General features: G+C 42.7%; 3 protein-coding genes across 5 annotated transcripts in view; 2 read left to right on the top strand and 1 right to left on the bottom strand.

Moving 5' to 3' along the window:
* The window catches only part of cecr2 (CECR2 histone acetyl-lysine reader), a 34,383-nt gene extending 28,704 nt beyond the window's left edge, over positions 1 to 5,679 (top strand). Inside the window, exons 17-19 of the mRNA XM_004568230.6 lie at positions 310 to 2,347; positions 2,670 to 2,726; positions 2,859 to 5,679. Coding sequence (XP_004568287.2) covers positions 310 to 2,347; positions 2,670 to 2,721 — 2,090 coding nt within the window. The 3' untranslated portion in view covers positions 2,722 to 2,726; positions 2,859 to 5,679. The remainder of the gene's footprint in view (positions 1 to 309; positions 2,348 to 2,669; positions 2,727 to 2,858) is intronic.
* Positions 5,680 to 6,523: 844 nt separating this feature from the next.
* ada2a (adenosine deaminase 2a) lies at positions 6,524 to 12,649 on the top strand. 2 transcript variants are annotated; one of them, XM_004568227.3, is made up of 10 exons: positions 6,524 to 6,767; positions 7,070 to 7,394; positions 7,562 to 7,778; positions 9,300 to 9,513; positions 9,625 to 9,752; positions 10,376 to 10,466; positions 10,601 to 10,709; positions 10,875 to 11,032; positions 11,381 to 11,583; positions 11,672 to 12,649. In XM_004568227.3, the coding sequence occupies exons 2-10, from the start codon at positions 7,091 to 7,093 to the stop codon at positions 11,760 to 11,762; spliced, it is 1,515 nt and encodes a 504-aa protein (XP_004568284.2). In that variant the 5' UTR covers positions 6,524 to 6,767; positions 7,070 to 7,090; the 3' UTR covers positions 11,763 to 12,649. The 2 variants fall into 2 exon arrangements, with proteins under 2 accessions (XP_004568284.2, XP_004568285.2); XM_004568228.3 differs by having other exon boundaries at positions 6,524 to 6,793.
* Positions 12,329 to 14,600, bottom strand: ribc2 (RIB43A domain with coiled-coils 2). Of its 2 annotated transcripts, none has more exons than XM_076885549.1 (7): positions 14,310 to 14,600; positions 13,821 to 13,902; positions 13,406 to 13,726; positions 13,196 to 13,314; positions 12,925 to 13,098; positions 12,655 to 12,821; positions 12,329 to 12,567 (listed from the first exon to the last, which is right to left on the bottom strand). In XM_076885549.1, the coding sequence occupies exons 3-7, from the start codon at positions 13,716 to 13,718 to the stop codon at positions 12,498 to 12,500; spliced, it is 843 nt and encodes a 280-aa protein (XP_076741664.1). In that variant the 5' UTR covers positions 13,719 to 13,726; positions 13,821 to 13,902; positions 14,310 to 14,600; the 3' UTR covers positions 12,329 to 12,497. The 2 variants fall into 2 exon arrangements, with proteins under 2 accessions (XP_076741664.1, XP_004568286.3); XM_004568229.3 differs by lacking the exon at positions 14,310 to 14,600 and adding an exon at positions 14,008 to 14,258.
* Between the last annotated feature and the right edge of the window lie 1,846 nt (positions 14,601 to 16,446).

Genomic DNA, 16,446 nt, shown 5'->3' with positions numbered 1-16,446 from the left:
TACAATTTGACTTTAATTATTTCTCCCAGTAAGCAGCAAATTGAATATTCATCAGTTTGGTTACATTTTTGCTGATATCTTTGAAAATATAAAAGAGATTACATGTCATCATTTCAGCCTCACGGGGACGCCTTTAAATGTTTCTATAACCTAATTGTAAAGAAATGGAACAGAACGTTTTTTAAAATTTGATTTGTATTGTGCTTCTTTTGGATAAGTGGCATAAAACGGGGACAACGCGTGCATTGTACTTCTAGTCATAGTAAAACAGTCTAACCTGCAACATTGTTTTCTCCTGTACGTTAACAGGCACAACGTCAGAGAACAAGATGGCTGCCAGCAACATTTCCGAAGAAGCTCCATCACACAAAAACATGTTTCCAGTTAACCAAGAGAGCCCATCCAACCCTAGCCCCACAAGGCAATACTGTGGGCTTGCGGATAAAATGCAGAGCCCCCCAGCCCCAACCTTGGCCAGATCAGAACAGAATCCTTCTGGATCAGCGGCCGCACAGAGTTCAGCTGAAAGCCAGTTGGATAGTCGGGGACACTCTGCCAGTGAAAGTAATGGTACCATTCCTGTTTCATCCCATCCCAACTCGAGTAACACTGATCCTGCTCTACACAATCCCCCACAGCTTAAACCAAACAGTCCACAGCCAAATGTTCCAAGCCTTGCACTTCTTCCTCAGAACTTCCCACCACTGGATGTTGCAGCAGCTCAGAATTCCACTCAGCAAATGCCAGACAACTTAAAACTCGCAGATGGTGTAAATCAGGAAGGCAAACCCCAGCAAGCCATTCAAAAACATGAGCAACCTGAGGCGGGCAGCACCTCTCCTGAAAGCCACTCTCAGAGCTCTCCTCAGCCACTGAACCAGAACACACAGCAACACAATTCTCTGCTAACCTCTCATCATGTCCCCCAAAGCATCTCACCACACTGCACTACACAAAGCAGTCCCATGCATGGGATGCCACACGGCGCTACTCAAGGAGCCCAGCCTGGACCCCCACACCCAGCCCCTCTGACCTCTTTGCCACCCAGCCATCCTGCCCCTCTATTACCCTCTCAGCCCAGTCCAGCTGATCTCGGAGATCAAAGGCCTAGCGAGCCTACGAGGCTGGACACGAGAAGCACTGCCATGTCTCCACAGCACACCAGGATGACATCAAGTGTTTATAAACACCCGGCTTTTAGTCCAAATCGCCATCAAACTCAGTTGGTGGGTAGTAATGTGGGAATACAGGCTCCAAGCGGGCCATCAGATGGGCACAATCCAGCCGTACCTCCTCACTCGCAAGGCCCAGAAAATTCAACTATGAGTACTTACGGCATGGGGAACCCTCCACTTCCACACTACAACCGAGCTAATATGAATAGGTCCATACCTCCGTCTGCTCACCACCCATATCATAACCAGTCCATTAATGCTCTCCACAATCTTGCTCCCAACACCAACTACCAGCAGCAGCAGGGAGGGTCAACCTACCCCTACCACGTGCCAGGTCAACCGCACCCTCATGGTCATGGCAATGTGTACCCACCTCATCAGTATCAGCAGCAGCAGCAGCGCTACTATGCCCAACCCCATCCCCAAACTCAGGCCCATAACCAAGCCACGGGCAGAGGGGGTTACCCTCCAGAGGAGTGGCATCGGCCTCATTATCAGTCTCACCAGGCAATGCCACACAATGCCTACTTACCTGTAGCCAGTGCCAGAGCTAATGGTCAGCTAAAGGAGAGCAGTGTCTCACCGCTGGGGTCTGAAGGCTCCAGCGGTACAAGTTTGGTTTCCCCAGGCCCAATGCCAGGAACAGGGACTCATCCTGGAGGCACAGGCGAAGGGAAGTGTGAAAACCAGCAAGCTGGTGGAGGCAGCAGCATTAATGGCAGTCCAGCAAAGCGGCCCCACAATGAGGGCTCAGAGCAACCTGAAAGCCCAAAAGAAATCCTGGACCTTGACAGCCATAATGCTGCTGCTCAACGCCGTAGCATGCAGCATCCACATGCGTCTGTGGCGCACATGACGTCCGGTTTTGTGTACGACCCTCGAGCCTTACATCCAGGAATGCAGCAAGGTGTCGTCCATCATATGATGTCCCAGGCCCGTGGAGCTGGAAATGGATCCCCTTACGCTGGCCAACCATACCCTGATCCACGACACTATGCTGCTCAAAGACCCCACTCACACCTGATGGAAGCTCTGCAGCGGCCCCAGCAGCTTCCCTATTCCCCTGGCCAAACACGCATGGTCATGTACAGACACCCCCGACCTGGGGGGCACTTTCAGGGCATGATGATTCAGCAGCGAGGTGTGGGACCAGAACGCTTCATGCATCCAGGGTAAATTCCTACAAAGTTTATATTGTCAGTGGGTATTTGACTGTTGTTAATTATGATGGCTTAAATATGTTCTGTTTATTACCTGATATATTTATGTCAAAAACAAAATGTGAAAATGTCCCCTTGGATCTCAAACTCTGGTGGGCATTCCTTATCACTACTGTAATTTAGTTTGCTTGTTTTAAAGGCTAACACTATAATAAGAAAATAAAATGACCACATCAGTCTCACAGTCTTAACCAAGCAGCATAATGTTGCAGAGTCTTATTGTCCTACCAATGGCACTCGGACTGCAAGAGCTAACAAGTCTATTTATTTACAGACAACAGATGATGGCTGCTCCAAGCGGCCTTGGCAGTAAACAGGGATTGTGATTAAAGTGAGTATAAAGACATTTCATAAATTGTTAAAACTTGTGTTTTATCCTGTTGATTTTTAGGTTTCCAGTCGAAACAGCAAGATGAATACTGCCAGAGGCATTGTTAACTGATTGTTGTTGTTCTCCTTTCAGAGATGATGTTGTCAACGAACATCTGGATAAACCAGTGAGCCAAACCGCTTCTGAGAAGAAGAGACACTTTTTCCGAATATATTTCCTACTGATATTCTGCCACTGTGCAACAGTTTTGTTCAGCAGTGGGATTAAAAATCCAGCCAGGCAGCTGGTACTACAAAGTAGAATTTAAAATGTGAAATGTTACTGAGCCTTGGAGAACAATTCTTTCTCGTGTGCCCTCCACCGCAAGAGCTCACGGAGGTCACTGACAGAATAGCTGTGAAACTGTTAGGAATTCACCGACTTGCTCGAGGACACTCCAGTAGCATGATTGCTTCCCAGCGTGAGCATTTGAACTTTAAACCTCCTGCAGAAGGGGCGCCCCTTTTAACCACTATGTCAACCTGTTAAACACAGGAGACATTGCCTTCAAGAACACTGGACAGCACTCTTCGACGTGAGCCGTCAGATTGTAAAAGGACGGATTAGTGACCACTGAACATAATGTTCTTATCCTGTCTATTGACTGTAGGGCAGGATACTGCACCTACTGACAGGACTGTGAAAAAGAAGAGATGGACTGGGGTTGGTTGTTTGTTTTCTTTTTGACCACGATTTTCTTCTCCAACCATATCTAAACTCAGGTGTACAAAAGGAGGTACTATGAGACTGTCACCCTAACCTAGTCAACTCAAAAGCCCCTGGTAGTTGCCTTGGTTTGTTTTTATGAATGTATGAGTGAATGTGTAGACAGGAAATGCAGTGCAGCAGCTGCTTGTGAAAGAACAAACAACACTGATCATCCATCTGAAGCACAAGTCATCCCACCCATTTCTTGTTCATTTCCACCCAATCTCTAATGTTTTTCTTTCTCTGGAGCACACACACAGTATATGCATCATTCAAAGCTGCCTTCATTTGTTTGAATGTCTTTGAGTAGCAGAGAGGGACCGGCAAGGGTGGTGTCATTATTATCTAAATATGTGTGATTCTCTGTTGTGCACTATGGATTTCTGTTAGTCTGGACATCCTGGAACCAAGTGGCCTTGGATAGTCGTATTTTAGTCGATACTTATTAATGCGTAAATGTATCTAAGAGTGTATACTATATTAATCACCGCCCTTCACTGCACAGACTTATTTCGGACGATATACTCACTGGTGTATATACGTGCACAGAGCAAATGCATACACAAAAAAAATTATTTGGCTATTCGAGTGTCCTCCAACAAGTTTGTTTTAGTTCTTTGTTCCTTTACGGTTCCTTCCCCGTGTCAGTACTAAACATATCCTCAGGGTGTACAGTTTCTTTATACGGGTACTGTTCTGAATTATTTGAAGGAGGAACAGCATAAAGAAAATGAGACTGCAGCTGTGGTAAATCAATCCACCTCATGAAGAAGTTGATTTGTGAGAGTCATTGGCCTTAATAATAAATAACTGCCCCCTTTTTTTTTTTCTTTCTTTTTTTAAATATATTGCTTTCGTCAGAGTTAATTGGATTTTAATAGGATCTAATTTGTTACTCTACATTCCACTTAATTTGATGTCAAATCATTTGTCATCACAATGAATTTTGGTTCTTTGTCTGCGAGCCCCACTGGGGAAGTTTAGCAATGGCGAAAAAAAGAATAATCTACCTCATCTAGCCAGTCTGTGGCATCTACAAAGTCTATCCACTTCTTCTCGTACTCTGCCAGACTCCTGTGGGGTGACGTTCTGTGACCAGCATGAATTGATGTTAGCACCACTTTTAGATCTCATGACTGTAGAACTGAGAATGAAATTGCCTTACAATGCTTTACCATCTTTGGCGGGAAATAAAAAGCTTGTGTGTCGGATCTCTGTGACTAATTATGGTGCTCACTGACGACCTCAAGTAGAGGTGATTACTCGGCTGTCTGCAGGTGCTGAGGCGTCCACTGTTCCATGGTATTGCACCTTCATTATCATCATTTTTTAAAAATATTATTAGAGAATGATGGACAATATTTAGTATTTTAAGATGGGACTATGTCTTAACTTCTACAGATCAAACGCCATTTCACCTACAGGTTGTGGGCAGTAGTCCAGTCTAAGGTCTGTAATGGGCTGTATACAGTTTGGCAGCATTAGACTGTCTTAAGTTATAGGATGTTGTAATGAAATATTCAAGAAAAGAAGCTGGGTCGGGGAAAGCTAGACGCTATGAGACAATTTTGTAAATGTATCACAGAAGACCTGTCATAGATGATTTGCTATTTTGTTAAAATAGGCAGTATTGGTGAGCTCAGTGGGGCCACTAAGGAGGTAGTGTGTTCACTCGTGCTGTCTAATGTATGAAGGGCAGTTTGTTTTATTTTTTTTAATAAGGTCTGTAAGGTTGTGATGTTATCTTATGATGTACAGGTGTGTGTGTTTGTGTGTACAGATGTTTTTTTTTTTTTGGTTTTTTTTTTTCTCTTTTCTTCTGGTGCATACAATCGGCACCAGATGACTGGAAGTGCGCGTTCATCTTTCACTTTACTCTGCTGTCATCTCTGCACTAGTTGTAACCCAGTTAGGCGTGATTAAATGTGAATCATATTTATTTGCTGTTTTAAGAATTTTTGTACATTTTTGGACTTTGTTTTAATATAATTCTGGCGTCTGTCTCTTTTTCTCTCAATGTTTTTGATGTTTTTAAGCAGTCGTCTTTTACCTCAGTAGCCATTGGAGAAGAAAAGACCTGTCTTTCATTTTGAAGTGACGTTTACAAGTTCTTATCTGACTGACATAGATTATTTTGGAAATGGAATGGAGTATTTTCTCTACTGTACATTTCTTAGGAATAAAAAAAAATGTTTCTCAAACATCACTTTGGCCTTTTTTTTGAGAAATAAACACTGGGTTGGGTTTATTTATTTATTTTTTTAAATGACTATTGGAGCAACTGAAACGTTAAAAATAATGAAATGAAAAAGTCCACAATGTGACGGCTGATGCATGACAATGCATTAATGTATTTGGAGGCTTTACACCATCACTTTTGATTAGTGTTTATCCTCGTGATGAACACCCTCCACAGATTGAATGCTGCTTTGTCTGACCCTTCTCCTGTCAGCAGGAGTCACAGATGTGACGTCAGAGGGCTCCTCCTAATAAAAAGTAATATATTCTTTTGTTTAGGCCTAATGAGGCCAAAATTGGCATTAGAAAGAAAATGCAAATGAGGCATGTAATTAAGGCGCTTTAATTGAGCCCAATTACGCACATTGTTGTGCAACTAGCTTTTAAAATACGGAAATGCAAAACGCAACATGCCAGTAATGCTAAAGAACTACTATATGATCAAAATGTACTAAAACTTGACTTGATGAAGCTGTGGAAACAATAACCAAAGTTTGTTTTGCTTTTATACAAAGGAAACAAGGATGGCAAGTTCTGTGTATCTCTTGCCCCACCCACTGCTCGTTTTTATTATCAACAAAACCATAAGGTTTTTGTTTTGTTTTACAAACAGTGAAATGAATTTTCCGTATTTTTCCTCTTTTTTTGTTTGTTTGCAGGGTAATTATGATGTCACCAGCAAAAATATTTTTTCGTTCTTGTTTGGTTAATCGTTACTTTGTTTTCTCTCTTTCTCTCTTGACGACTGGTTTCCGCTGTTAGAGTAACCAATCAAATTATTCCAGGGAAAAGCTTTAGCCAATCATTAGGCTTCTAAGCAAAGCGACGAAGTGAGAAAGAGAAAACATACAACGGAGGTTGTTGCGTCTCGCAGAGTGTTTACTTTCGTGAGTCTGTCGTCTTAAAAGCGCAACTTAAAAGAGAATGCGGACGTTTTTAGCTGACATAGTCGTGCAAGGTTTTCCGATCATCTCTGTTCATAAAGCGACTCTCGCCGGGACTGTTTACAAAGTCGTCTTCACCAGCTAAGCTAGTCGCTGTGCACCAACACTCTGAGTAAGTCGGGCTGCTGTTAGCCTAAGGTAACTTAACGATAGCCCCTGTTTCTTTTTCTGTGTTTAGTCTGCTGTGATAAGTTGTGAATTTGTCTTCTAAAAAGTAATTCTGATTACGATAGAATTTTGTAAGGGAAATAACCGCTGAGGAAGCGGCACCTGGTTGTTTTCTCTGTTTCGCCGGTGTTATAGGTTGGCGTTTTATTTTTACCCCAGAACAACTGTTTTCTGTTCCGCAAAGAGGCTGCCGTGCTTTCTCAGTGCAGTTTGCTTTAACTCGTGGCGTTTTCTGTCTTAAACCAGCTCCCACCTTCTCTACCTAAAATGGCAGCCCTGCTACAGCGACCCCACGCGGCTGTGCTCTGTTTGTCGATACTCTACTTGACCGGTGGCATGTCCATCCCGGACCCCAAGCAGAGAGAGGCTCTAATAAAGCAGGAGTCCTCCATGCAGACAGGTGGGCAGCAGGTGTTGACTGACGCCGAACAGCGTCTGAATGCTCGCCTGTTAAAAATGAAACAAGACGAGATGGAAAGAGAGGAATTCCCTCCTGCTATGCACTTCTTCAAAGCCAGGGAACTCATCAGGAACAGTCCCATCTTCAAGCTGCTGCAGAAAATGCCTAAAGGTAGCTACTGACAGAAACATGGATAGAACCTAATTTTGACACAATAATATTGTATTCTCAAAAGATATTGGAAAATAACAAAATTTTCATTTAGGAAATGTTGCAAAATATTTATGCAGAGTATCACAGTTTTTATTTCATTATAATTTTATTATTCACGGTTTCAGGTGGAGCTCTACATCTCCATGACTTCTCCATGGTAGATGTAGAATGGCTGGTGAAGAACGCGAGCTATCGGCCACATTGCTATATTTGCTTTACTAGCCGGTCCGTCAGATTCATCTTCTCGTCTCAGCAACCGAAGCCTCTGCCATATTGCTCTTCTTGGTCCCTGCTGGAAAGCCTCAGGGCCAAGACCGTGAACACCACAGATCTCGACAACAGGTGATCTTGTCTGTGTTGCAAAAAATAATAATTTAGAAAGAGACAGAAACACTCTTGCGTAACTTTTATGTAATCGTCCCACCGAGTTCTTTAAGCTTCTGTGAGGCTTCTTATTGGTATATTTAGTTTTCTCTGCATTTCCATACATTTTCCTGTCAATGCTGAGATCATGTGTGAGAGCACCCCCGTAACACATGGCCTCGAGTGCACCTCTGATTTTTGACCTCTGGCCTCCTAAAATTAATAGGCAACAGTATCAATTTGTCCTTAGGGATGGGTACCGGTGTCCGGTGCCATGATGGCACCGGTTCTGACATAAACGGTAGTAACCAGACCGAAAAGCAGCGCACATTTTGGTGCTTTATTTCGGTGCTTTTTTTTCCTGAGCTGTGATACACTTTAGATTCTAGCCAATCATTTTACGTTTCCGAGCATAGTAGGCGGGGCCAGGTACGTACGTTCTGTTAGAGCAGAGCTACAGATTAAAAATGTCCAAGGCGAAGCGGTCAAAAGTCTGGCTGTACTTCACAGCAAAATATGCAAACTCAGCAGCAACAAGTGCTTTAAGCTGATACTGTGATACTGTCAAAGGAGGTAACTCCTCGAAACTGATGAAACACCTGGCGACTCATAGCGTTTTTTTAAAAGCCGAGAAATGCGCTGTATTTGATAGCTTGCTGCGAGACCTCACACTGTGCACGTTGGGTGGGTTGCCAGTTATCGGACCCGGAGCAACATCCCCCAAAAACCCGAAGAATAGAGTCCTGGCCCCTAGCCCTGCCAGTGTAGCAGAAATGATGAGGATGATGATGCAGCAGCAGCCGTTCTTCTCTGCGTGAGTCGCTTAATGTTGTTCGAGTGTAATTTACATTGAGTAGGCTAACCACGTTATTACATTAATGCATGTAAGGTGAACTAACAAACACCATCATAGCTACATGCGGCTGTCTTCTTGTTTGATGGCAGATACTCCCTTCACCCTGGACAAAAAGGCTAAAATGACCAAAGAAAAAGTGGAAAACAGCTAAACATGAGAGGTTTTTGGACAAAGTTTGTGTTCTCCATTCTTTAAGCACCGGTTCGAGCACCGTTTAAGCACCGGCACCGTTTCAAAAGTACCGATTTGGCACCGGTATCGGATAAAACCTAAACGATACCCATCCCTATTTGTCCTTCTTGTATTTGTATTTTATTGGCACAACTAAGTGGCTTTAAATCTGTGAAATATTACATCCGGATATTATCAGTTAACTGAAACTATTAGGAACAAGGTGAAGTCTCATTAAAGGGAATGAAGTCTGTTATCGTAATCATAAACAGCCCGGCTATTATGAAAGGTAGGACGGTTTAATTTGACAATGTAGTGATTGTTGTTTTTCAAAGAGTTAATAATAATCCTGCATAGTTTTAACTTCAACCTCAGGAAAATGTTAACAATATAATGTTTTGTGCATGTTTGATGTATGGAGTATAAGCCAGTTGTTGGTCTTATCACAACCATATCTGCATACTTGGTCTTAGCATCATGGGCAATCTGACGCTCTTCACTGATAAGGATCCAGAGGCAGTGTACCCCACTCAGACTGTGGTGTGGAGTATATTTGAAGAGACCTTCCAGGCAGCGTATGGTCTGGTTACTTATGCTCCTGTGTTCAAAGACTATTTCTACCAGGGCCTCAGCCAGTTCTACATGGACAATGTTATGTATCTTGAACTTCGCGCTATACTTCCAAAGGTATTTTAATACTTACATTCTAACTATACTCTATATATACTGATTTCCCTGTGTGTCTGATGTACCCAATGGATTCACACGTGTTAATTTCTTCTTCTTTGTTATATTTAGATATATGATTTGGATGGCCGCACTTATGACAAGGCCTGGATTTTGAAGACCTGCCAGGACATCTCAAGGCAGTTTGTAGCAAACCATCCTGACTTTGTTGGCGTGAGAATCATCTTTACCGCCAAAAGGTTGCTGCTCTGAGTGCTTTTAAAAATTAGTCAGTACTATTTATTTATAATTCCACACTGCTTCTGACAGATAAAATGCGGATTTAATCACTGATCAATTCTGCCTATAATAATTAGAGGTATTTGTAACTGGGGCGGCACGGTTGTTAGCACTGTTGCTGCACAGCAAGAAGGTCCTGAGTTCAATTCCACCATCAGGCCGGGGTCTTTCTGTGTGGAGTTTGCATGTTCTCCCCATGTTTGTGTGGGTTCCCTCCGGGTACTCCGGCTTCCTCCCACCGTCCAAAGACATGCAGCTTGTGGGGATAGGTTAATTGGATAATCCAAATTGCCACTAGGTGTGAATGTGCGAGTGAATGTGAGTGCGAATGGCTGTCTGTCCCTGTGTGTTGGCCCTGCGACAGACTGGCGACCTGTCCAGGGTGTACCCGCCCTATGACAGCTGGGATAGGCTCCAGCGCCCCCCGCGACCCTGGAAAAAAAAGGATAAACGGAAGCGATTGGGTTGTAACTATTGGAGCTATTTTGTTATATTTTGTAACTTATTTAATTTAGTTAGTTACTGTTCTTACCGTCTTGGAGCAACTGGAATTGATAAAGTATTCTGTTCCTGTGTATTTCAGGACAATAAACACTAACACAATGCTTAAAGTTGTGGAGCAGGCTATGGAGCTGTACAGAGACTTTCCTGATATCATGGCTGGTTTTGATCTGGTAAGAAACACTTTTACAGTTTGAAACCATTGAAAACAAAACATGCTGGAAGATCCCAAATGGACTGAAATGGTGTCATGGCTTCTATATATGTTGAAAACAAGAACACACGAAAACTTGTGTTTGCGTTACAGGTGGGTTGGGAGGATGGCGGGAGACCCCTGTGGTATTACAGAGATGCCTTGTCGCTCCCTGTAGAGAGAGGGGTCCCACTTCCTTTCTTTTTCCATGCTGGAGAGACAAGTGAGAATTCATCATGATTCCAGTGTACCAGTATAACAATCACAAGTTTGTTTTTAACCCCCATATGTAAAACTGCACAAATGTGAAGTTTACTATATGTTTAATCCAGAGAGTGCAAAAGAGTATTTGTAAGTCATTCATTTTCTTTGTCTTTACTGTGTGCAGATTCTCAGGGTACGGAAGTAGATCAGAACATATTGGATGCTCTTCTCTTTAATACGTCACGCATTGGACATGGATTTGCACTAACGCGCCATCCAGTCGCCAAAGAGTGGTCTAGAAAATATGGGGTTGCTGTGGAGGTGTGCCCCATCTCCAACCAGGTACACTGCTATCTGCCACTATACTGTACATCAGGGGTGGGCAGTTCCAGGCCCCGAGGGCCAGTGTCCTGCAGGTTTTAGATCTCACCTTGGGTCAACACACCTGAATCACATGATTAGTTCGTTACCAGGCCTCTGGAGAACTTCAGGACATGTTGAGGAGCTAATTTAGCCATTTAAATCAGCTGTGTTGGTTCAAGGACACATCTAAAACCTGCAGGGACACCAGCCCTCGAGGCCTGGAGTTGCCCACCCCTGCTATACATGGATGGTAATGTTTTCCTGTTTGTAGTGCGAGTGGACTAAAACCCTTTGTCTCATCTTCTCCTTCCACATACCCTTACCCAGGTGTTGAAGTTGGTCAAAGACTTGCGAAACCATCCAGCTGCTGCACTAATGTCTGAAAACCACCCGGTTGTCATCAGCTCTGATGACCCCGCCATATTTGGTGCATTTGGCCTCTCTTATGACTTCTATGAAGCTTTCGTTGGTTTGGGGGGCATGCGTTCCCATGTAGGCTCCCTTAAACAGCTGGCCATAAACTCTATCAGGTGAAGCTCTGCTAAGATGTGACTTGTAGTTGCATTGTGTGCGCTAGCATGCTTTTGGGTGACTGATGTTCCTGTGTCTGTGTTTCAGGTATAGTTCTTTGAGTCCCGAGCAAAAGGAGAAAGCACTGTCTCTGTGGCAGAGAAGATGGGATAAGTTTGTCTCCGAAAATGCCTTTTAGTAGTAAACTTGCATTTGAAAACGACAAACAATGATACAAGCAGTCCTTTCTGCTGTGAAAGGGGCCTTTTGTAGGACAGTCGAAGCTGAATCATGAGTGTAAATGTCAAAAACTGCTGAAACAGCCACTGAGTAGGTTTGTGGTCGGCACAAATATAGTGTTGTTGCCCACAATGTTTTGTAATGAATGAAATAATGTGTCATAACATGTCGGCTACTGTGGGGGGGAAAAAAAGCCTTTAAAAAAGGTAGAACAGACTCACAATGCCATGTTAAATACAGTAACGGTGTCACACAGCTTTAAGTGATTGAGCTGTTAACTGCTGTTTTATTCTCTGTGGTTCTCTCGCATGTTGCATAAGTGTGACAGGTAGCTTTTGTGTGTGTGTGTTTTAAATCACATGACCTATGGAACATTTTTCTTTAAAGACAGCATTTTAAAAAAAAAAAAAACATCTGTAAGACTTTTTACTTGAATGTAATTTTAACACTTATGCCTTCAACTGACTAGTAATTAATATTTGCTTATGCAGGCAAAACTGCGCGAAAGACTTGAAACACAAAAAGTAATCATCTTTCAGAGGCTACTTTTTAAAGCAGTATCTGAAATTTAATTAATAGTTTTCAAATCATGCAAACATGAATGTTCTGAACTACATTTCACATAAAAGCAGCTGGTTATTCATTGTTCTTTTTATGCAACACCATCACTGGTATCAGAGCGGTGCATCACCCCTCATCTGCTGCAGGTGTTGAACTTGGAGAAGAAGCTGTCATCAATACATCCTCTTTTAATGTCTGGTTTCCTTAAAAATGAAGCGTTGTTAAAAACAGCGAGACAGTGTACACTGTGTTAAATTTAATAAAAACAATTTTGCTCAAAAGTTACTAACTGTTGTTTGTGTGTTTCGGCCAGTTGGGCGTTGGCGCTGTCCAGGTCTCGCCTCAGCTGCCTGTTCATTCGTGCCTGCTGCCGCTCAATAAGCAGAGTGGTACGAGCTGAGTTCAGGCGCACGCGATCGTGCCGCTCTTCTTCTTGTTTCTTCTCCAGTTCTTTTCTCTTTACATGCACAGACAACACACACATTAGGAGAAAAATGCTTAATATGGGCTAACTTTTAAATAATCCACACTTTGAGTGCAAACATGTATTTTTTTTTTACCCTCTTCTCCTCCATTTGATGTTTCTGGATTTGAATGATCTGCTGCAGGCTCTCAGGAGCTGTTCTCCTGTCACTGCTGGGACTCAGGCCGGGCACGGCCACCGTACTCAGGGTACCTTGAAACTGGCTTTGCCTGCCATTGATTTCTTTGTCTTGACAGCGCTTTTCTTCAGCCTTTGCCCGTGGAGACACATGAGTAACAAGGTGGAAATAAAAAATGTTTATTGAAGCCTATAGCAGCGTTTAATGCAGTTAAATTCCTCTGACTCACCATAGACCGATTGAAGTCTTTAGTGGCGATGGCAGCTGCCTTTCTCCTTTCTATCTCAAGGCTCTGAAGTTGCACAGCTCTGTTGTCCATTCCTACTCTGCTTTGGTCATAACGCTGCTCTAAAAATTTCAGTAGAGACTATGACGTGAGCTTGACTTTTGTGTTTGAACTGAGCATGTGTATCAAGCATGGTTTTAAGGCAAAACCCACCTTCCAGCTCTTGTTGATGCCTTTCCGCTGCCTGCTCAGTCTGCTGCTGGGTGAGCCACTCTCTGAGCTGTTCCCTCTGGTTCTGCTGCCTGATCTTACTTTCTGGGTCTTCACCCACCAGGCCAGGAGGCATCATCTGTGCATCACTCTGCTCTACTTTTTTAATACGGCTGGGATCATTCAAATCATACTCTCGCCGATCTTCAGGGTGCTGGTATTGCTGCCTGTAGGCGACAACGGCTTTTTCCAGTGCACGCTTCTCCTTCATTTGGCGGCTGTCGACAATGCAAGCTACTTTGCCATAACGGAGCATATCAGCATCTGCATGACGATCACATGACACACATGTATCACAGTTCACTTTAATGAAGGATTGAATGACATCACATCAGGAAACAAATTTGAAGTAACTCACCATAAGCGTTTTGTTCCTTTTTTGCAGCTTCTACTTGTTCCCTTTTCTCTTTCACCTGCTCATCCAGGGCTTCCTTGTCAACCTGTAGAACAGTCATTTAGAGACAAACACAGTGCGTTAAGCTTCTCTGCCGCGGACTTTCCACTTCTGTTTAATTCAGACCCACAGCAGAGCCTCAAACACGCACCCCGATCGTCCTCAGCTTGTCATTAAAAATCCTTTCTTTTCTTTCAGTCTCTATGTTGCGACGCTTCTCCAGACTGGCTCTGGCGAGGCGCTCTGAAAGTAGTTCAGTTTTAAGCATTTTGGCTCAGCGGTGGCTACAATTTAGCTGAGGATTTGCTCCCATCGGAAACTTAGATTTCAAACACACTGGTTGCTAAGACACCAGTGCTCGCGAGCCGTCGTAAGACCTCGGCTTTTTCCGGAGCACTCACCCCAGATGCCTCGGATCGAAACATTTCAGCTAATGAAAGCAGACCGACTCACATTTGCTCGTCACGTTTTTGAGATGAACATCACCAAACTATCCGATCGATCCTTTTTCCTTCTCCCAGAATGTTAGTTTTGATGTTTCTATTCGGCGTTAGAGCACATTCCTGCCACTTAAGCTCTAAAGAAAAGATGTTTGAGGGACACGCAACAGTATTTTCCCATCACGCTCAGATTAAAAGTTCCCTGATGTCGGTTTCCCATCACTGATGACATATTTCCCCATGCTCATCGATGACATCTCCGTGATTTGGTTGAGATGAGAAATGTAAACGTGCATCTCCACTGACATTCTGGTACTCATGAGCTGAAATGCTTCCAGCATGTTATACACAAGCTCAGCATAATTCTCTGCTCTCTGATTGGCAAGAAAGTTCTGGACACCCTGCACAAATGCTTCCCAGTCCTGCTGATTTCACTTTCCTTTAGGACACGTCATGAAGCACGAGTTCACTGATAAAAGTAACAGGTGATATTAGCTAGTCTGTCTGCATTTGGTTACAATGAAGCTTCTGACCTAATTTGCAGACTTTATGAGACCTTATCAGCGTTACACATGTAGCAGGATGGTTTAAGCGAGGCTCTATCACCTCCCTCCCTATGCTCATTGACGGCATCTGTTGTTGCTCGCTATTTGGTGGCTGCATTTTAACTATGGGGCGCCGTTTGTAAAGTGAAACATGCTGAAATTAACGGCAACATTTTTCCACATTTAGCTCAAAACCTTACAAAAACATGTTTTTTCGAGTCATTTTTTACAACATTTAGTAAAATATTTGTAAATTTTCATATTTAAAACACAATTTTAAATGTTAAATCTAAATGTTAAATGTCATTGTTACAGGAAACTAACTATATACTATACGGATCAACGGAAATACCAAAATAAAAGCTTTACAAAAACCTCCGGTGCAAAAGTGTGCCGGTAGGTAGTGGTCAGATTTGTTACGATATTACTTCAGGGAGCAGACATGACACCGTCTTAGGTTTTAGCCATCACTTTTTTATTATCTCCACACCACCCTCCGGTGGCTTCCACATGAACTGCACCTTAAACAACAACTGTTCACTCATATCATGACAAGATTGGCAAGAGACCGCACGCTTGAAGTACGCGCACTACGCGTACTACGTACGGTGCGTACGAGAAGTGCGGAAGTGAGAGGATTGTGAAATGGGACGGTCTACCCTTCTTCGCGCTGTTCAGGTTGCCTAGCAACCATGATACTAACTGCGAGAAATGTTACACACAGCTTTGTGTGACAGAAATGAAGGAGAAAAATGTTTTTTTGTCATGACATCACTTTGATTAGTTGAGTATCTGAGGCTGAGACCACAGGACTGTAAAACATGATTGTTGGGCTTCATTTATGTACTGAACAGTCATTTAAGATTAGTTAGTAAATAACAATTAGCTAATGTTGTTCATGAGACTAAAATCATCTCACTGCTGTAATGTAAATATAATATGGCTTTTATATCTATCTATCTATCTATCTATCTATCTATCTATCTATCTATCTATCTATCTATCTATCTATCTATCTATCTATCTATCTATCTATCTATCTATCTATCTATCTATCTATCTATCTATCTATCTATCTATATATATATATATATATTACATTACAGCAGTGAGCTTGAACTCTGGGTCAGAGATTCAAGTTGCAGTTATTTATCTTTCCTATCACCTAAAATCTTCATTCAAAGACAAGCATCTTTGACAGTGTATATACAGATGTATTATACATAAGAGACAAATATTTTTCTTTTACAGTTTTTCTCGCTTGGTTTGGCTCATTTCTTGAAACCGAGATGACATTCTCAAAACCATAAGGTCATTTGGCCAAACAGTCTTACAGTTCTGCCCAACATTATAGCTCACTAGCAAAATCAAATATCCTTCCCCAAACTCTTCGTCCATGCTTCAAAAGCAGATTCCTTTCCCATATAAAAGGTCAGTACAGTCAAAATAGCACAGATCCTTCTCGATTGCCTTGGCACATGTGCATTCATTTAGTGCTTTTGTCAAAATAACCTGGATGGTTTAGCACAACACCATGGATCGCCTGCAAAAGCTCATATCTCTCCCAAAAGAGTTTATCCATGTGTCAAAACTAAATATCCTTCT

This window comes from Maylandia zebra, linkage group LG7 (assembly GCF_041146795.1).
Source record: "Maylandia zebra isolate NMK-2024a linkage group LG7, Mzebra_GT3a, whole genome shotgun sequence".
Taxonomy (NCBI): Eukaryota; Metazoa; Chordata; class Actinopteri; order Cichliformes; family Cichlidae; genus Maylandia; species Maylandia zebra.
The sequence above is the reverse complement of the archived record's forward strand: the minus strand, read 5'-3'. Positions and strand labels throughout refer to the sequence as shown.